Here is a 21,564-nt window from a genome sequence, read left to right as displayed (position 1 = left end):
CCCGGTACGTCGCCCCCTCTTCGACCCCAATTGTTTGCTCGGGTACCCCAAGTCTAGAACAAAACCCCAGGATTTAAACCTAGAAAAACACAACTTCATGCCGGATCCCTAGTAGGAACGCTTGTCTGCATCACGTGCATTTGTCTTAGGGGGCTCGACGCAGGGGTTAGGTCCGTCTATGATAGGTGTGCCCAAAATAACAGGCCATCCTGATGCATTCTATTTGCTATATGAACATTTATTTGTTTCGGCTTGCATGTTGACCAGCTAGGGAAATTAAAGCAAAAAGAAAAACCAAGAGTGAAGTATGGAAGAAAATAAAGCATGGTTCTAAAGAAAAACCCTGGTATCTGAAAACATCCCGAAACTCTACCAAAATCTTTCAAACAAAGAGTTATTTCAAAAGAGTCAAACATTGTGTCCTTTTCAAATGTGTCAAAGCTGACCGAACTACGCAGGTCTAATTCTCACCGGATATGGGATACGTAGGCAACCCACATAAGGTTCGGCCTCATTTTTACAAATAATAAATAAAGGGTGTTTCAGGGCTTTGGTCAAAATAATAAGCCGACCCAACTTTGGTTCTATTTTAAATCATTTCTTATAGGAATAGCCTTATATTATATTTCAATTGTCGAAAGGCTATTTTTGGGAGGGACAAGCAAGTTTGTTTAAAAGGTGTCTTTTTCAACTAAATACTTACCCCCGGGCCTCAAAATTTGTTCGAAATTGTGAAGGGACCATGTTCGCAAAAACGATCATTTTTTCCTAAAGTAGCAATGAAAAGGGGTCTATTTCCGTTGATTTTCTTTAGAAAACTTGTTCTGCAAAAGAGTCCACAAGAGTCAACCCTAACCTTAACCCTCTGTAGGTACAAATGAATATTGTCCAGGAATCATCGCAATCTGTCATAGAACGGGCTCGGTTGCAGCTTCGCAGATGGTGGGATAATTTAGATGAAGATGGGCCGAGGTTAGGTGAAAGAATAGTTGGGCTCCCTGATAGACATCATGCACATCAAACCCCGGGAGGATTTAATCGAAGCCTTGGTAGCCTTTTGGGATCTCGTCCACAATGTGTTCCGTTTCTCGGATTTTGAGCTCACCCCCACTTTAGAAGAAATAGCCGGTTATATTGATTTTGGCCAAGAGTTAAGAAAGAAGAAACTTATATTCCCTAGGGCCCCCTCGGTGCACAAGTTCTTCGATCTTCTGAATATCAGCAAACAAATGAACAAAGCCCGCGTGAGAAACGGGTGTTGTTCTTTCTACTTCCTATATTACAGGTTCGGGCACTCAGCCAGGTTTGAAACACATGAAAAGTGGTTGAGTAACAGACAAGACAAGAGCATATGGAAAATTCATCGTCGGTTTGCTTTCATCGTGGCATTTCTAGGGGTCATGGTCTTTTCGAATGCGGAGGGCACTGTAGACGTTGGTATGGCTAGAATCGCACAGATCCTTGTCGACAAAAAAGATCTCGCACTTGTCCCATTAGTGCTGTCGGACATTTATCGGGCATTAACCTTGTGCAAATCTGGGGCTCAATTTTTCAAAGTTTGTCAGGTTCTTCTTCAAATGTGGATGATCGAACACCTTCGCCGTCATCCTAAGTTCATGAGATATGCTTCGGACGGGAACAATTTCATCAAAAAGTATGAGGAAAGTGTAGAAGACTACAAACCACTAGAAGGGTCAGAAGCTTGGGTTTCCTATTTGAGAAAATTGAGAGCAAATCAAATTGAATGGACCATAGGATGGCTTCCTATAACAGAAGTCATTTACATGACCGCTTTAAAGGGCTTAGAATTATACAACCATATGCACCGCAAATAGTTCTGAGACAACTGGGAAGATATCAGGAAATACCCGAAGAGGCAGATCTAAGCACCCAAGTCATTGAATTACACCCAGAAGCAACGCTACCCGAGGCTTTAGTTCAAAGGGACTGGAATGGCTGTCGGTATCTAAAAAATGACACCCAAGTACCAGACCCGTCTAAGGGAAAAATTGATCCCAATTATGCTGCTTGGTTTGAAAGAACTTTTTATGTGAACAATGAGCCGGAGCCCAAGCCCGAACCCGAGAGGCCCGCCAAAAGGGCTCATGTTCAAGCCTTCGATGACAAAATGCAGGAAAGATTAGCTTGGGGGAAAAGGAAAAGAAATACCAAGCCAGCATTCACGCTTTGCGAGAAGAGTTGAGAAATGTCACCTTCAACAATGATATACAGGCGCAAGAGGCCGAGGGTGAAAAGAAAAGTTAGCCAAAGAAAATGAGGCCCTTCGAGCCCAGATTCGAGAAATAATGATAGCAGCTGAAAATCCCGCCAGAAGTGAAAAAGATGAAAAACTTATAAAGAACCTTAGGCAGAAGGTGAGTGAGTATGGTTTTGATTTGAACAAGGCAGAGGGCGAATTAGCAAGGGCTCGAACGAAGTTGGCTAAAAATATGGAGGAACGAGAGCGCTTGGTTAAACAGTTAAAAAAGAAATATGACAATGAGGTTGGGGGTTGAAGAAAAGGGTCACCATTGTTGATAACAAAATGATCAAGCAAGCAAAAGACATTAAGGCGGAAAGAGAACACTGTTACGCAGCAGTGGCACAGTTAGAAAGAGATTTGCAACAACTTCAAGAACAGAATCATGTAGCCGAACAAACTTTGGAGGCAAGGGCCCAGCAGATTGGGCATTTGTTGCAAGAAAAGTGTGTCATAAGAGAGAGAGTCAGAAGAATCGCCGACTACATCGTGATGAAGTGTAGTAGTTGTAAGGATATGACTAGATCCATGTTCTTTACCACTGTGATGACCTTTGTCCGCCAGATAATGGAAGATCTCTACCACCTCCAAGGGTATTTAGCGCACAGGCCCGTGGCGAGACCGAATAATGTCCCACAGGCCCCACTAGGAGTTGAGGCGTTGACGTATTCGTGATTTTTATTGGAGTCTGTTAGTCTATTTTCGAGTTTGTATTTTCATCTTTTGTTGGAATTTGTTAGTTTGTTTTTGAGTCTGTATTTTTATCAAATTTCGTCAGTGTCTTTTTAAGTCTGTTAGTTTTTGAGTCGTTGTAATCAAAGCATCTTTCTTTTTATGAAAATTTGAAAGTCCCAAAATATTTTATTACTTATTTTTATCCCCAAGAACTACGCTTGGTCTGATTCATGCGGGGTCATGATACGTAGGCAATCTCCATAAGATTCGGCCATAACCAAAGGAAAAAGGAAAAGAAGAGAGGAAAATAAGCGAGAAAAGAAAAGAAAAGAGAGAGAATAAGGAATAGTGAGAGGGAGACAATGGCAAAGCAAGAAAGAGACATGAGAGAATAAAAACAAAGAGAGATCAAGCAAGGAAAGACAATAATGAAAAAGAGAAAAAAGAGAAAAAGAGAAGAGAGAAAAGGGAAGTTGCAAATAGACATAGGGAAAAGCAAGGATGACGCAAGCTACCAATCAAATGCATAATAGAAACGGTTAACTGCTTAGGTGCATTCACTCCTCAAATGTGCGGTTGCCTATCTGTTAAAACCCTAATCGCTAACAAGTTTGTTATTGATGAAATTCCAGTTCAGGCAGGTGGTTAGTTTGATTGGCATTCTGGAAACTCACTCCTACAACACCCGGTCCAAAAACAAGCCGAACATGGCTAACCAGGAACTTGAGGCAAGTAGTTTCGATCCTTCAAAAGAGGTGGAAGAATCGGAGGTTAATTTGAGAGATGAGTTGTATAAGCTGAAGCAGCAGATGGCTGAAATATAGCAAGCATGGACAAAATGGCACCCACCGCCAGTTTACCCCGCCAACCATCTTTTATTCCGCCATTGGCCCAGCCCCAAGAACCTCCCACTGTGAACTCATCTCCGGCCTTTCCCCTATACCAGCAATGCCACGGCACCACTTCTCATGCATCACAAGCTCCACCACCCAAACAAATCCCGTACCTTCCTCCACCAGTCACTCCTGTTTTTGTAGCACCCCCACCTGCTGCATTACACCGATCCTCTAGTGAGCCTCTATTCCAGACTCTCGACAACTAGTATTACCCCTCAGAGCCCACTTTCAAGGTTCCAGAACCATATTCCTACACTCCTCATTTTGACCTCCCTGCGGAAATCGTAAAACCATCTAAAAATTCTGAATAGGAGGAAATGTTTAGGAAAGTTAAAAGCCTGGAATAGTCATTCAGAGACATGGGGGGTTGAGAGGTAAAGTAAGTGTGGCTTACAAAGATCTATGTCTATTTCCAGATGTGCAACTACCGCCAGGGTTTAAAATGCCCAAGTTTGATTTGTATGATGGGCATGGCGATCCAGTGGCGCATTTGAGAGGTTTTTGTAGCAAAATGAGGGGAACTGGCGGGAAAGACGAGTTGCTAATGGCATATTTCAGTCAAAGTCTGAGTGGTTCGACGCTGGAGTGGTACACTCGGCAAGATCACGGAAGATGGTACACATGGGATGATCTAGCCCAGGCATTTGCTTGTCACTTCCAGTACAATCTCGAGATTATTCTCGATCGTCTGTCTTTGACAAAACTTGAGAAAAAGCACAATGAGAGTTTCAGGAAGTATGGTTTTAGGTGGAGAGAACAGGCAACAAGGGTTGACCCTCAAATGAAAGAAAGTGAAATGGTGGATTATTTTCTGCAGGCCTTAGAACCCACTTATTATGGACATCTGGTATCGGCTATAGGCAAGTATTTCAATGAAGTGGTAAAAATGGGAGGTATGGTAGAAGAAGGGATCAAGACAAACAAAATCATGAGCTATTGGACGATCAAGGCAACCACCCAGGCCATTCAAAGTGGAACTGGAGGAGTAATTGGAAAGAAAAAGAAAGAGGATGTCACAACAGTTGAATCAGGAGCTTGGTTCGGACCCAGGGGTTCGCCTCACCACTATCATCAGCTTCATCCCCACCACCAAACCTATCCCCACACCCCATTTAATCCACCCCAACATTACTATCCATTACCACACCCCCATATTTCTGTCCACCATGCCCAAACATACAGCCAACCTCCGGCCCACGTACAATGGTGTGCGCCAGTCCCACAAAATACATACCCATCTCCACAAAATGCCTATCCACCCCCAAGAGCCTACCGAAACCCTCCTGGATCAGGTTTCCGTCCCAACCAAGCATTTAAGAACAAGAGGTTACAAAAGAAGAAAACCTTCACTCCATTGGGAGAATCCTATACCAATTTTTCCATAGGTTGAGACAATTGGGTATGCTGAGTCTGATCGAGCCAAAACTGCCAAATCCTCCCCCTGAGTTGCGGATATTGTTCTGGTGCTCTGAGGCACGACATAGAGAAGTGCTGGCAATTGAAAACAGCTATTTAAGAGCTCATTGATACTAATCGTATTGAGGTCCAAGATCCGGATGCACCTAATATCAATCAAAACCCATTGTCGGCCCATCATGAGACAAATATAATTGAGATAGTGCATAAGGGAGGGGAGCCTAAGAAGCCTTCGTAAACTGTTATGATGATTCGGTCCAGTGAAGCCAGGCCATTTGAAATGTCAACAAGTGAGAAGTTTGTGATCAAGTTGAACGGGGAAAATAGTGAACCATTTGTGGTGGTCAAGAAAGGGTCCCCAAGTGATGTGGCAGTAAAACAAGAAAGAGCAAAAGTGATTGTGCCAGGAGTGGCGAACAAGCCTGTTGTAATTATGGAGGGTGCCCGTACATATCCTGTTATTATCAAGCCGGTATCTCAATAACCGATAGTCAACAGCAAGGTGATCCCATGGAATTATGAACGAGTGACAGTGACTTACAAGGGGAAAGAGGTTAAAGAAGAAGTTTGTGAAACCCATGGTTTGACTCGGTCGGGGCGATGCTTTGCCCCCGGAGAGTTGAGAAAAGCTAAGATCTCCAAAGATAACCCATTGTTAGTAAAGAAAGTTGTGACCGAGGAAGAAGCAGAGGAATTCTTGAGAAAGATGAAAGTGCAGGACTATTCCGTAGTGGAGCAGTTGAGGAAGACACCGGCTCAGATTTTGCTATTGTCATTATTGATCCATTCAGACGAGCACCGTCGGGCTTTGATGAAGATCCTGAATGAGGCCCACATTCCTGACAAAATCTCTGTAAACCACTTAGAAAAGATAGCTAATAAGATATTTGAGGTAAACAGAATCACTTTTTCTAATGATGAGTTGCCCGTGGAGGGTACTGAACACAATAGAGCCCTCTATCTTACGGTGAAATGCGAAGATTCCGTGGTTACTCGGGTACTGGTCGACAGTGGTTCTAGTGCGAACATTTGCCCTCTCTCCACTTTTAACAAGTTGAAGGTGGATGATGAAAGAATTCACAAGAATAGTATCTGCATTCGAGGATTCGACGGTGGAGGGAGAGATTTAGTCGGGGACATAGTGCTTGAGCTTACAATAGGGCTAGTTGAATTTACCATGGAGTTCCAGGTGCTCGATGTGGCTGCTTCTTACAATCTGCTGTTAGGTCAACCCTGGATTCATGCTGCCAAAGCGGTCCTATCTACTCTGCATCAAATGGTCAAGTTTGAATTGGATGGACAGGAAATTGTTGTGCACGGCAAAGATAATTTGTGTGTTCTCAGTGATGCCATTGTTCCGTTCATAGAGTTTGAAGATGACAAGGGGCCATGGGTTTATCAGGTTTCTGACACGGTATTGGTAGAGAAACTTCTAGAAGGGAAGTGCGTTCCAACTCTGAGGGTAGTTGCTGCATCAGTCATGGTAGCCGTTGAAATGTTGAAAAATGGTTTCGTACCGGGCAAGGGTTTGGTTGCATCTCTGAAAGGTATCGTACAGTCGGTGTCTCTCCCCAAAAACATCGATACATTTGGTTTGGGGTTCAAGCCCACAGTTGTGGACATAAAAAGAGCTTGAAAGTTGAAACAGAGGGCATGGGTCCTCCCAAAACCCATCCCACGTCTCTCCAGATCATTTGTCAGGCCTGGTACTAAGAAATGCCCCGTAACAATAGTTCCCAGTTCTGTGGTTGGTCCTGATAAGGAGTTTCTTGAAAGGTTTGAGAAGTTATTCGACGAGGTGAACATGGTGGAAGCTGGAGAGGGTTCTAGCAAGGCGGATGTGCAATTTGTTGGGCCTAGTGCAAAGATTAACAATTGGGAAGCTACTCCTCTCCCCACCCGGAGGGAGTTTTGGTAGTTTGCTTTGATTTTCTTTTAGTTTATCTGGATTATTCCAGGGTTGTAATTCAGATTCTATGTTCTGTCCATTTGGATGTATAAACCTTGGTATCTTTAATTTCAATGAAATGCAATTTCCCTTTTTCTTCCTTCCTAATATTTTATTTTTGTTTTTCTTTTCTTCCTTGTACAGTTCTTTTTATGTTGGTTTCAATGGTATGACATGCATTAGGAATCTCCGGCCCAATCTTAAAACCAATCTAATTCTAAAATAGTAATTCAAGAAATAGAGTGTGATGATGAATCGGAATATGGTGAGGATGAGGCCTTTGAAGAGATTAGTAAAGAATTAAGCCATTTTGAAGAAAAGCCCAAGCCTAACTTGAGTGATACAGAAGCAATCAATTTAGGGGACCCAAATAATATCAGAGAAACAAAGATAAGTGTCCATCTTGAACCTCAACTCAGGGAGGAGATAATTAAAGCGTTGTTTGAGTACAAAGATATTTTTGCATGGTCATATGATGACATGCCTGGTTTAAGCACTGACTTGGTGGTTCACAAATTGCCCACTGACCCGGCATTCCCTCTTGTCAAGCAGAAGGTGAGGAAGTTTAAAACTGATATGAGTGTGAAGATTAAAGAAGAGGTCACCAAGCAGTTCGATGCAAAAGTCATTCGGGTCACTCAGTATCCCACTTGGTTAGCCAATGTAGTACATGTGCCAAAAAAGGACGGCAAGACCAGGATGTGTGTTGATTACCGTGATCTCAACAAGGCGAGTCCCAAGGACAACTTTCCATTGCCTAATATCCACATTCTGATTGACAATTGCACCAAACATGAGATTGGGTCTTTGGTGGATTGCTATGGGGGCTATCATCAGATCCTAATGGATGAGGAAGATGCATAGAAGACAGCATTCATCATGGCATGGGGAACATACTGCTACAGGATCATGCCTTTCGATTTGAAAAATGCTGGGGCAACTTACATGAGGGCAATGACGACCATATTCCACGACATGATACACAGAGAGATCGAGGTCTATGTGGATGATGTGATCATAAAGTCTAGAAAGTAGTCTGATCATGTCATAGATTTGAGAAAATTCTTCTAAAGGCTTCGCAGGTACAATCTTAAGCTCAATACTACAAAATGCGCATTTGGTGTGCCATCTGGAAAATTGTTAGGGTTTATAGTCAGTCGTCGAGGTATTGAATTAGACCCGTCAAAGATTAAAGCTATCCAAGAATTTCCACCTCCACAGAACAAAACTGAGGTGATGAGTTTATTAGGGAGGTTGAATTATATTAGCAGGTTTATTGCTAAGCTTACGACAACTTGTGAGCCTATCTTCAAACTGTTAAAGAAGGATGTTGCAGTCAAATGTAAATATGAGTGTCAAGAAGCATTCAATAAGATAAAGGGGTACTTGTCAAACCCACCTGTGTTAGTGCCACCTGAACTAGGGAGACCTTTGATTCTGTATTTGACGGTTTCGGACAATTCATTTGATTGTGTGTTGGGTCAGCATGACATCACCGGCAGGAAGTAGCAGGCCATTTATTATCTTAGCAAGAAGTTCACATCTTATGAGGTTAAGTACACTCACCTTGAGAGGACATATTGCGCCTTAACTTGGGTGGCACAAAAGTTGAAGTATTATTTGTCATCTTACACTACTTGCCTCATCTCTCGTTTGGATCCGTTAAAGTATATCTTTCAGAAGCCTATGCCTACAGGGAGGCTTGCAAAGTGGCAGATCTTCCTCACAGAATTTGACATCGTCTATGTGACTAGGACGGCGATGAAAGCCCAGGCATTGGTCGATCATTTGGCTGAGAACCCAGTGGATGAAGAATATGAGCCTTTGAAGACTTACTTCCCGGATGAAGAGGTAATGCATATTGATGAGTTGGAACCAGTTGGAGAGCCAGGTTGGAAACTTTTCTTTGATGGAGCTGCTAACATGAAAGGCATCGGGATAGGGGTTGTACTTATTTCCGAAATAGGGCATCACTACCCTGTTACGGCTCAACTTCGTTTCTATTGCACTAACAATATGGACGAGTACGAAGCATGCATTTTTGGTTTGAGGTTGGCTGTAGACATGGGTGTCCAGGAAGTCTTGGTCTTGGGAGACTCAAACCTCCTGGTATACCAGATTCAAGGGGAATGGGAAATACGGGATTTGAAACTCATACCGTACCAGCAATGTTTGCATGATCTTTGTCAATGGTTTCTATCAGTAGAGTTCAGGAATATTCCAAGGATCCATAACGAGGTTGCCGATGCTTTGGCTACCTTAGCATCAATGTTACATCATCCAGATAAGGCTTATGTGGACCATTTGCATATTCAGGTCCATGATCAGCATGCTTACTATAATATGGTGGAAAAAGAACTTGATGGTGAGCCTTGGTTTCATGATATCAAGGAATATAGGTGTATCCAGTACAAGCCACAAGTGATCAAAAGAGAACAATTTGGCGGTTGGCAAGCGGATTTTTCTTCAGCAGAGGGGTTTTGTACAAAAGGACTCTGTATCTTGGATTGTTGAGATGCATAGATGCTACACAGGCCACAGCTATCATAACCGAGGTACATTCTGGAGTCTGTGGACCGTACATGAGTGGGTATGTGCTGGCAAAGAAGATTCTCCGAGCAGGTTATTATTGGCTCACTATGGAGCGATATTGTATCAGTTTCGTGCAAATGTCATCAGTGCCAAGTGCATGGAGATTTGATTCATTCTCCACCATCTGAATTGCACACAATGTCTGCACTGTGGCCTTTTGTTGCGTGGGCATGGATGTCATTGGGCCAATTGATCCATCAGAATCAAATGGGCAAAGGTTCATTATAGTGGCCATTGATTATTTCACTAAGTGGGTTGAAGCTAAAACATTCAAGTCCGTGACCAAGAAAGCAGTGGTTGATTTTGTGCACTCAAATATCATTTGTTGGTTCGGGATCCCAAAGGTGATCATTACAAACAATGGGGATAACCTCAATAGTCATCTGATGAAAGAGGTATGTCAGCAATTCAAGATTACACATCACAATTCCACCCCATATCGCCCCAAGGCAAATGGAGCAGTCGAGGCAGCCAACAATAACATAAAGAAGATACTTTGGAAAATGGTGGAAGGTTCGAGGCAATGGCATGAGAAGCGGCCTTTTGCATTGCTGGGTTATCACACTACCGTTCATACTTCAGTAGGGGAAACTCCTTATTTGTTAGTCTATGGCACTCAAGCAGTAATACCTGCGGAAGTTGAAATCCCGTCCCTTCGGATTGTCGCAGAGGCCGAAATTGATGACGATGAGTGGGTCAAAACTCGCTTGGAACGGTTGAGTTTAATTGATGAGAAGAGATTGGTAGCAGTTTGTCATGGTCAGTTGTACCAACAGAGAATGGCAAGAGCATATAACAAGAAGGTGCGTCCACGGAAGTTTGAATTGGGTCAGTTAGTATTAAAGTATCCTTCCTCATCAGGCTGAAGCAAAAGGCAAGTTCGCCCCGAATTGGCAGGGGACGTTCATCATGACGAGAGTGTTGTCCAATGGTGTTTTGTATTTAATAGATGTAGAAGACAAATGTGTAGAAATGTCCATCAATTATGATGCGGTCAAAAGATATTATGTATGATTTCTTTGTTTAAATTGTATTTGTTTGTACTTGACATATTTTGAAGATTGGAATGACGAAGGCATTTTGTTTTGCTATCTAAACACTTGTCCTTTGTTATCACTTTCAGCCTTGTTTATTTCCTTTCATACCCCTCTTTTGGAATCAGTAGCAAAGATCAGAAACGCAAGCGTGAAAAAGAAATAAAGGAAAAGAGAGAAATGAAAAGAATGAAAAGAGACAGAAAAGAAGAAAATAGAAAGAAAAACAAAAGAAAAAAAAGAGAAAAACAAGAAGAAAAGAAGATAACAAAACAACAAGAAGAGAAAAAGAAAGCAAAAAGAGAAAGAAAAGAAAGAGAAAATCACAACAGCAAAGTAGTTTCTATGACATGAACGACGTTCGACCTGATTCCTTTTTAAGGATACGTAGGTAGCCTCACGGTTCGGTCCCATCAAAATAAAATCCCAAAAGTCCCCAAGCAAAGAAACTGGGGCAGAAGTTGTGGTTGTTGCAAGAAATATGATTCCGAAAGTTGTAATTTTGAACCCATTCGAATTGTTTTGAGCCTTTTGACAGCCTTTCTTTCTAGCCCTATCCAAAATCCTACGTTACGGTCCAAAGAAAGACCTTCTGATCAGTCTTCGAGAGATGACAAGTCGAGCAAGTGGAGGCGATTTGTATCAGGGGCAACACTTTGGTCCAACCAAGAAAATGAAAATGAGAGAGTCTTATTGGTGAAAACCCTCATGGGCACCGTAAGGCGACGGGAGCTGAGAGAAATTAAAAATGAGAGAGTCTTATTGGTAAAAACCCTCACAGGCACCGTAAGGCGAAAGTGAGTTGAGAGATAAACAAATGAGAGTGGTTTGTTGGTGAAAACCCTTCAGGACACCGCAGGCCGAACAATGTCAAGATTTTGGTGAAGAAATCAGGTTATGGAAACTCCGGGGCAACAAAGTATGGCAACTGAAAGTTGATTGGTTGGACAGACTGGGCCGATTAATCTGAAATGCATGTCATGATTGTTGGTGCCAATTGCTCCACTCAGATAAGTCTCTTTTCTTTTTCCCCCTTCAGATAGTCTTATAGTTTTGGTTTTTTCTTATCCTTAACTCCGAAAGTCATTGCATTTCATCTCTTTTGGGTTTATTTCTCTAAGATATTCCCAATATCAATTATGTTTAAGCAAATAATAAGGAATTTCAAAGCTCACTACCAACTTCCAAAGTTGCACAAGGCACAGTGTGGCCAAAGCATAACAAGGATAGTATGATGCAAAGTGGGATAAAAGGTCAGTAGAAGTTCCATCGGTGAAATGGTGTGGTAATTTCATGGGAAATGCAGAGGTTCAAACAGATGGGTCAGAGATGTAACACAACGGTTTGGGTACAGAACACTCGGGTCATCCAAAATCATGGGGGTTTGAAAGTCAGCCGGGAAGTCAAGCGGTTCTTGGCCAGTTCAGAGGAAGCCAATCAAAACAAAGGACGGCAGCGGAGAGACATTCAGCAAAAATGCCATCAACTAACCACCACATTTTAAACTAACAAGTTTTTCTTTGATTGAAATAGGGGCAGGAACTTTTCGATTGTTTGGGGAAACCCTCCGTAAGGAACAACAAGCACCAGACAGGTTTGATGTTGATTTTCAGGACCCTCCTGGAAAATGAGACCTAGTTTAAAATTCAAAACAGTCGTGAGTAGCATAATCTAGCATAAATGTACCCCAAGGAATATAAGTCTGTTTCAAAGTTTGCATGTTTAAGATAGGATTTAATTAAGAGTTGTCAGGACCCTCCTGAATAATGGTACCTAGCTTTAAAATTTCCATTGGATAACAAAACTTAGCGTAAGTTCTGGTGTAGGGTAATATAATTTAGCTGTAAAATAGTCATTCTTAAGATAAAACTTGACTTTTGATTTTCAGGACCCTCCTGGATAATAGGATATAGCTTTAATACTTTCTTAGATAACAAGATGTAGAGGAAGTCATACCTTCAGAAGATATTTTTTAGATTTAAAATTGTCGTTTAACTAAGAGTTGTCAGGATACCCCTGGATAATGGGGTGTAGTTTTGATATCGGCTTAGATAACAAGATATAGCGAAAGTAATACCTTTAGGAGATATAATTTAAGTGTAAAACTGTCGTTTAACTAGGAGCTGTCAGGACCCTCCTGGATAACGGGATCTAGCTTTCAAATTCTTAGTAATATTTGGTAATATGATTCAGTTTAACACTCATATATGTGCCCAGCTACCAAACAGGGGCAGAAAATTTTCTTTGTTTTGTCTATTTTTGTTGAAATCAGGTACCCACTTGGAGAATAGGGAGAAGCAACTCAAATTCAGCAGTCAGGCGCCCACCTGGAGAGCACGGGAATACATTTCAAGTTTAGCAATCAGGCGCCCACCTGGAGAGCATGGGAATACATTTCAAGTTCAGCAATCAGGCGCCCACCTAGAGAGTACGGCAATACATTTCAAGTTCAGCAATCAGGCACCCACCTAGAGAGCATGGGAATATATTTCAAGTTCAACAATCAGGCGCCCACCTGGAGAGCACGGGAATACAATTCAAGTTCAACAGTCAGGCCCCACCTGGAGAGTACGGGAATACATTCAAGTTCAGCAATCAGGCGCCCACCTGGAGAGCACGGGAATACATTTCAATTTCAGCAATCAGGCACCCACCTGGAGAGCACGGGAATACATTTCAAGTTCAACAATCAGGTGCCCACCTGGAGAGCACAGGAATACATTTCAAGTTTAGCAATCAGGCGCCCACCTAGAGAGCACGGGAATGCAATTCAAGTTCAGCAATCAGGAACCCACCTAGAGAGCACAGGAATACAATTCAAAGTTCAGCAGTCAGGCGCCCACCTGGAGAGCGCGGGAATACAATTCATGTTCAGCAGTCAGGAGCCCACCTAGAGAGCACGGGAATACAATGCAAGTCCAGCAGTCAGGAGCCCACCTGGAGAGCACGGGAATACAAATCAAGTTCAGCAATCAGGCGTCCACCTAGAGAGCACGGGAATATAATTCAAGTTCAGCAATTAGGCGTCCACCTAGAGAAAGGTAAAGCATCTCAAAATACAGTTCAAGTTCAGCAGTCAGGCGTCCACCTGGATAAAAGGGAAAGCATCTCAGACTACAATTCAAATCGGCAACAAAAGGACCTCACAGGGAGTATACAAGTCAACAGGGCAACAAGAATCACAAGATCAAGTTTGAAGATATAGATAGGACTTTTGTAATTCCTAGATCATAGTTTAGTCTAGCTTCTTTTACTTTGTCATGGTCTAGTAAGGAGATCAGTAAGCAGCAGCAACAGGTAATAGTGAAATCACAGCTTCATGGTAGTCCCAGCTACCGAATCTTCCCGAACTACACGGACCTGATTATTTTATAGCCAAGGATATGTAGGCAACCTTGGAAACAGGTTGCGGTTAAATTTTTCAAAAAAAAAAAGCTTCTCACGGAGTATTCAAACGGGCAAAAATCGCTTGTATCTGCTCAATTTATCTTTGCATGAAAACTCTCCGTATTTCCGGGCAAAGAGGGGCATCTATGAGCACGTGATTTTTGCACTATATGAATTACTCCCATAGATTCAAGAAAATAAATTTTTCCCATTGTTTGCAATTTCGTGGATTTTTGTAACATTTTTTGTTAATTGCTTGCATTTGTCTGTGCACGTTTATTTTATTTAGTTCATGAAAATACAAAAAATAAATACATTTCATTTGCATTTAGGATTTAATTTCGCATTTTTAAATTAATTAATAATTTAGTTGTGTTACAAAAATAGCAAAATCACAAAAATGACTCATTTTTACATTTAATTTCGAATTTTGTAGTTTTTTTTAATTTGGTTTTTTAATTAATTATGGTAATTATTACTTAGAGTAATTAGCTTAATTTAGTATAATTTGGGGTTAGGATTTAGTTAAGGTTTTATTTTAATTTTGAACAAAAAAAGAATTTTGAATAATTTGAAAAGAAAAGAAAAAGGGAAAGAAGTAAAAGAGATCAGGTTTTGGGCCATTTGGAATTGAATTCCCCAAGCCCAATTTAATACCCATTTCCCCTCCCATACCCGTCCAAAACCAGCCCATGACCCGCCCCAAAACCTAGTCTCCCCACCAACAATCCAAACGACCCCGTTTCAGTTATTTTTAATCTGGACAGTTATCTCGGTTGATCAAACGGTCCGGAACTGGGCTGTTCTTAATATTTAAGTGTCCGAACCCCCTGCACCCCCCCCCCCCGTCTCATATCTCTCAACCCCTTCTTCAGATAACAAGTGACAAAACCCTAGAAGCTGCTATAAAATCCCCACCCTCTCCGGTGGCGGCGCCACCACCAAATTGGTCCAAACTTACACCACCGAAACCCCCTTTACCTTCCTATCCTAAATCTCTATTCCTTTTCCCTAGAATCGAAACCAAGCTCCTCGAATCTTAAATTTAAGGTCGAACCCTAAAAACTCAAAAGCAAGATCTGTGCATGCAGGGGGATTTCCTTCATTTACTTGTTTGATTCAAAGCCAATCTATCTCGAAGCAATGATGTTTGCTGGTTCTTGGCGAAGAACAAGCTATCAACATTGTTTTGAGGCAAATTGGAAGGCCAGTGTCGTTCTCAAGCTTAGTTGGTAAGTTCCTTATTTTTTTCCTCTTTCTTTTCTCTCTGTCCGCTTTAATTTCACTTCATCTCTTATTCTTCTTCTTTTCTTCTCTATTTACCTCGAGTGGTCTTGTCTTCTGTGAATAGTTTCGAATTTAGTTTTTCCCCCTTTAGATTAATTTGTGGTTTGTACCTAATTCCGTTTGGTTTCAGTGTTCTTTTCAATTTCTAAAACTTGTTCACTAACTCTCTTTGTCCGTTTATTTAACTTTAGGTTTAAGTTTCTAATTTTCTTTTTGTTAGTCGCTTTCGTTTAGTTTAATTAGTTTATTTGGATTTATTAACTTAGTTAATTCCCTAACTAGTTGTGAATTTATCAGTAATTTAATTAGGATTGTCTTTGAAATCATTTCATGTTAACCTGGTTTGTCGACCATCCAAATCGGTTTAGGTTATTGGGTCAATTTTGACCCATTTTGATCTGGTTTTCAGGGGTAATTAACAGGGCTTTAAAGGGTATACTAGAAAAGCTAGGTGAAAGAATCTCTTTTAACTGAATTAGGAAGCTTCCTAGAAGCTGAGGGTAGGGACTAAACTAAAATTCTAAATTTTGCACTAAAGGTGTCTAAGCAAAAACCAAAATTTCAAAAAGTTTAGGGTGCAAAACTTAGCCCATTTTCTGCAACCCCAATACCTTGCCTATAAAAGCAACTTTACTTCACTAGCAGGGGGGAAGAGAAAAAAGAATCATTCAGAAACTGAAACAGCTACACTCAGAATTCCTTGCATTTTTCTGGTTGAAAACTACAAATTTTGCTAGTTTTTTGGTTTCCTGATCCTCATCGCTTAGTTAAAGTTGCTTAAATGACTAGGTCTTGCGTTTGGGTCAAATTGGTTTGAGTTTTGAATTTTTAAAAGTTTGGTTTGAAGCTTGTCGTGGTTACTGTTCTATTGAAACTGGTTTTTTGGGTTGCTGTACATCATTTGTTGGTTTGAAATTGGTTTTGCTGGTTATTTCCTGCTGCTGGGTTCTGCTATATTGTTGCTTGGATACTGACCTCACATTGCTTTATTTCCTTTCATATTCCAGGTATATTTTGGCCCTATGGACATCACTTAAGTGTAGCTTGAAGTGTATATTTGTAAAAGTTAATGAAATCTGATGATGTTGTTTGAGCTTCATCTCTTTTTCTTTCAATTTCATTCACAGCATGTAATACTTAGTTTGGAGATGTTCTGATTAGTATGTTTGTCAATGAGTATGATGTAGTCAAAATCTAGAACATGTTGGTTCATTAGGTATTGCTCCTTTACGTTTTGTTTTATCAAACTCTATATTCATTGTTGGATTTTGTTGCCTTGTGTGCTCATATCTGTCTTTACCTTTGAACATGGCTTGTACTCAGGGAATAATATATGAGTTTAGCTCTTTTAGTTTACATGAGTTAGAACCGCAATCATTTTCATTCAAGTTGTAGTATTATGTTTGTGCTAGTACAGCTGGAATTAGTGGACTGTTTGGTGTAGATTTCTGATTGTTACCCTGTCCAGTAAAGGCTAAGATATAACCTCTTGTTAGGAGTATGGACTAGCAGATGTTTTTTTTAATTTATGTCACTTTGATGATATACATGTTGATTGGTTAAAAATGATGATGGATATGAATGCTGGATAATAGAAGGGGTTACTGTCTTATTGTACTTTCTGCATAGAAATCCATTGATGTTAGATATGCCATGGTATTGGTGTAAAAGATGATCAATATTTGTTTTAAATTTTCGTGCAATGATATGATTTGCAACTGTGGATTCGAGTGCCTCATGTTTTGTGCCATGTAAAGACTCGATCTCAGGTCCCAAGCCTGTTGGAGCTGGTCCGTCCTCCAATTTGGGTTTTCTTTCGGGCCCAGCATAATATCGTTATGAAATTGGTAGTTTAGGGCAGCCTTGTGTCATGTAGGCTGTTGCGCTTCACGCTAAGCCCAAACAGTTTCTTTAAATAGTCAGCCTATCCTTCTAAAAAGACAATCTCTTTTCAATTAACCTGGATAGGAGCAGAGTCCCCGCTCCATTAATGATTAAGTAATTAAATTTTTTTTAAACAGTTGAGGCGAGTCGTTGAATAAGATATGGTCATGGCCCTCAAGAGTTTAACATGAATTTCCTTTAAAATTAGACTCGAGGCATGCCGTGCCAAACCAAAATCTAAAAATGCATGGCCCTCTATTAATTTCTTATGATTTAGATATAAAATAACAAATGTTCGTAGTTTGCTTTAGGCCCGTTTAATATACCATCGCGGTTGTAGACACGTTCCGTGACATGATTGCAATTTCTAAAAACAAAACCGGAGTATGCGCTTCGGTCAAACATTCTTAATAATAATAAAGCGTTGTTAATTGTGGACACGTTCGCGTGACATGATTTTTGACGTGCCAAACAAATGGGTACATATACGCGTGACCCGTTTCAAGATAAATTACAAGAGGTGAGAGCACGTAGGTTCCAAAATGAGTAATTAAACAATTTGATTAAGCCAAGTGTGATCAAAGCGACCGTGCTAAAACTACGGAACTCGGGAGTGCCTAACACCTTCTCCCAGGTTAACAGAATTACTTACCCGGATTTCTGTGTTCGCAGACCGTAAATAATAGTCAACTTCCTCGATTCAGGATTTTAAACCGGTGACTTGGGATACCAATAAACTATCCCAAGTGGCGACTCTGAATTTTAAATAAATAATCCCGTTTCGATTGTCACTTTATTTGGAAAAACTCCCTTATACTCCCTCCCGGGGTGTAGTAAAAAGGAGGTGGGATAATCAGTCCATTTGGTAGCGGCGTCCTTCTTTAACATCTTAAAGATTGGCCCACAGATAACTGTAGACTGTGCTATTAATCGGCTGATATAGTTAAGTCTTCCCAAGAAACTCATTACGTCCTTCTTGTTCTTTGGCGGTGGCAACTCTTGAATAGCTTTGACCTTTGATGGATCCATGTCTATTTCCCAGTGACTCACAATAAACCCAAGTAGTTTTCCGGCAGGAACCCCAAATGCACACTTTGCGGAATTTAGTTTCAGGTTGTACTTTCGCAATGTATTGAAAAACTTCCTCAAATCTTCCATGTGATCAGTAGCCTTCTTGGACTTGATGATAACATCATCTACGTACACCTCAATCTCCTTGTGTATCATATCGTGGAAAAAATGGCCATGGCCCTCATGTAGGTGGCCCCTGCATTCTTTAACCCAAACGGCATCATCTTGTAACAATACATTCCTTATGGTGTAATGAAAGTTGTTTTCTCAGCATCTTCTTTATCCATCCAGATCTGATGATAACCAGCAAAACAATCTATAAATGATTGCAACTCATGCTTGACACAATTGTCGATTAGGATGTGTATGTTTGCCAAAGGGAAGTCATCTTTTGGACTGGCCCGATTGAGATGCCGGTAGTCGACATAGACTCTGACCTTCCCATCCTTCTTTGGCACCAGTACAATGTTGGCTAACCATGTCGGAAATTCTACTACCCTGAGAACCTTAGCTTTGACCTACTTAGTGACTTCTCCCTTGATTTTCAGACTCATATCAGGCTTGAATATTTTGAGCTTTTGCTTTACCGGTGGACATGTCGGATCTGTTGGCAATTTGTGAGCCACAATAGATGTACTCAGGCCAGTTATGTCATCATACGACCAGGCGAATATGTCCTCATATTCTCTTAGAAATTCTGTGTATTCCTTCTTTTCTGATGGCGATAAGTGGATGTTGATTCGTGTTTCTTTGACGTTTTCTGCATCTCCCAGGTTGACAATCTCAGTCTCATCCAGGTTGGACTTAGGTCTATTCTCAACCTCCTTAACAATCTCTTCTGGTATGTCATCTTCCTCTGAATCTATGTTTATTTGTTGCGTTGTTTCGTTGCATATCACAGTCATTGGTTCATCAAGATAAGTAATAGTAATGTTGTGTAAGTAAAGTAAAGAGAGAAAAATAATAATGAGTGTTGATTCAAAAAAAAAGTCAAAATACTTTGATAAATTGCTTAATCGTTTTGAACATTGAAGATCTTATTGCAGGAATTGAAAACATACGAGAAATAAAAATCTTTTAGTAAATAAGATAGTGCTTGTTTTAGCCTTGCTACCCCGAGGCTTGTCGGGCTCTGGTCGTCCTGATGGTCCAGTTATTGAAGCGTGCCCCTCTGCTTACGGCCTTTATGGAAGGCCTTCCTCCCCCTCCGCCCCGAGAACAACACAACAGTCCCATGTCATTGTCTTCTAGGAACAAGTTCTTCACCGCTGCCAGTGCTTCCTCTTTTTCTGACCCATAGAAGACATCGAACGGTTGGAAAAGTCTGCTCTAAATGTGGTATTGGCTGCTCTAGCAGATAGTAAGAACTGCGCCATGGTGGCGACCAGATGTTGAATTCTTCCCAAGTGTACTCGTATCCCAGACCGAAAGTTGTGCCGTGTTTCTTGAGTTTTATGGGCTTAGCGATTCCTTAGAGATTCTTTCCGAGTCCTCTGCCATGTTCATACCCACTCTAGTACAGTATACTCTCGATCTTGTTATCCTACCATTTGTCTTTGTCAACAGCATTTACCCGTTCGATGAGATGGTAAGTCTCTCCGCCTAGCTTCCTTCTTCCTTCAATTGACGGAATGGTCTGGCGACTGTATATAGTGTTGCTACCATCGCCGTGAATGATCACCTCCTGGTGATTCCATTCAAATTTTACCGCCTAATTCAGTGTTAATGCTACGGCCCCAGCAGCATGAATCCATGGTCGTCCCAATAGCAGATTGTAAGATGTTGGCACGTTTATCACTTGGAAATCAACATCGAACCACGTTGGCCACATTTGTAAACACAGACTAATTTCCCCAATAGTGGACCTCTGGGAACCGTCGAAGGCTTTCACATTTATGGCTTTATCCTTTATCTCATGCAGTCCTTTCCCCAACTTCTTGAGTGTTACCAGCGGACAAATGTTGAGACTAGAACCCCTATCGATCAAGATCCTGGTGATAAAGTAGTCCTCGCATTGCACAGTGATGTGCAGTACTTTGTTATGACCCAACCCTTCAGGTGGCAGCTCATCCTCATGAAAAGTAATTTTATGACTTTCCAATATCTGTCCTACCATGTTAGCCATTTCCCCACCAGTGATGTTGCTTGGCACGTTCGCTTCACTCAGCACCCTTAACAGAGCATTCTTGTGTGCCTCAGAATTTTATAGCAAAGCAAGGATGGAAATTTGCGCCAGTGTTTTGTTCAACTGGTCGATGACCGAGTATTCCTTGGCATGTATCTTTCTCCAAAGATCATCTGGACCTGTCACAATGATGGGTGACCGGTTAGAGGCCTTCTTGCTTGACTCAGCTAGGTGTTCCGGGGTATAGACCCTACCAGTTATCGTCATACCCTGTGCGGCAATAGTTTCCTCGAACCTAACCTTGCCTTTCACCCTTGCCTCGGTTGTATAGTCCCATGGTATAGCCATTGTATTGAATGGCGTCATGGTCAACATTACCACTGGGATCGGTATGGGTATCTTTACTCCGAATGGAGCATGTACCTTGGGCTGTAAAATTGTAACTTCGAATGGTGTAGGTGCATTTGCTGGAGATACAAATTCGACCTCAATTAGCATTGGAGTATTTGTAGATGGCATTGTTTCAAACTCAAGTAGCACGAACATATTTACCTCAGTGTCCCTAGAGGGCTGCATCTGGACTACAATCGGATTAAGAGTAACTATTGGCTTCTTTAGGTCATCACCCTCTGCGATCAACCCGATTGATCCCTCGAGATCCCAATCATCCTCTATTTCAATCATGTGAGCACCTCTACCCTTGTGGTCTAGCAGAGGATTATTGCGGACATTCGGAGCGGGTTTCTTCTCCACAATAATCTTGTTGTCAATCTAAGCCTGGATCTTATCATTCAAAGAACGATATTCGTCGATGGTGTGTCCTTTCATGCCGGAATGGTATGCACAGGATTTATTTGGGTTAAACCACTAAGAGGGGTTCTCAGGGGTTGCAGCAGGGATGGGGGTAACATAACCAGTAGCTTAGAGTCTCTCGTACAACTGGTCAATAGCTTCAGCAATGGATGTGTATTGTTTAGGAGGTCTGCGGT

At 41.4% G+C, this 21,564-nt stretch overlaps 1 protein-coding gene across 1 annotated transcript; it reads right to left on the bottom strand.

Annotated features, from left to right (window-relative positions):
• Positions 1-20,161: 20,161 nt before the first annotated feature.
• On the bottom strand, positions 20,162-20,566 carry LOC138878670 (uncharacterized). Its single transcript, XM_070158357.1, has one exon. It carries the CDS (start codon positions 20,564-20,566, stop codon positions 20,162-20,164), a length of 405 nt encoding a protein of 134 aa, XP_070014458.1.
• Between the last annotated feature and the right edge of the window lie 998 nt (positions 20,567-21,564).

The sequence above is a fragment of the Nicotiana sylvestris genome, chromosome 9 (genome assembly GCF_000393655.2).
Source record: "Nicotiana sylvestris chromosome 9, ASM39365v2, whole genome shotgun sequence".
Classification (NCBI taxonomy): Eukaryota; Viridiplantae; Streptophyta; class Magnoliopsida; order Solanales; family Solanaceae; genus Nicotiana; species Nicotiana sylvestris.
Note: the sequence above shows the minus strand (reverse complement) of the source record. Positions and strands in the feature narration are given on the sequence as shown.

What these genes read in the sequence shown, in the direction of transcription:
- LOC138878670 (XM_070158357.1), bottom strand. Translation starts at nt 20,566, where the DNA reads ATGGTAGGACAGATATTGGAAAGTCATAAAATTACTTTTCATGAGGAT.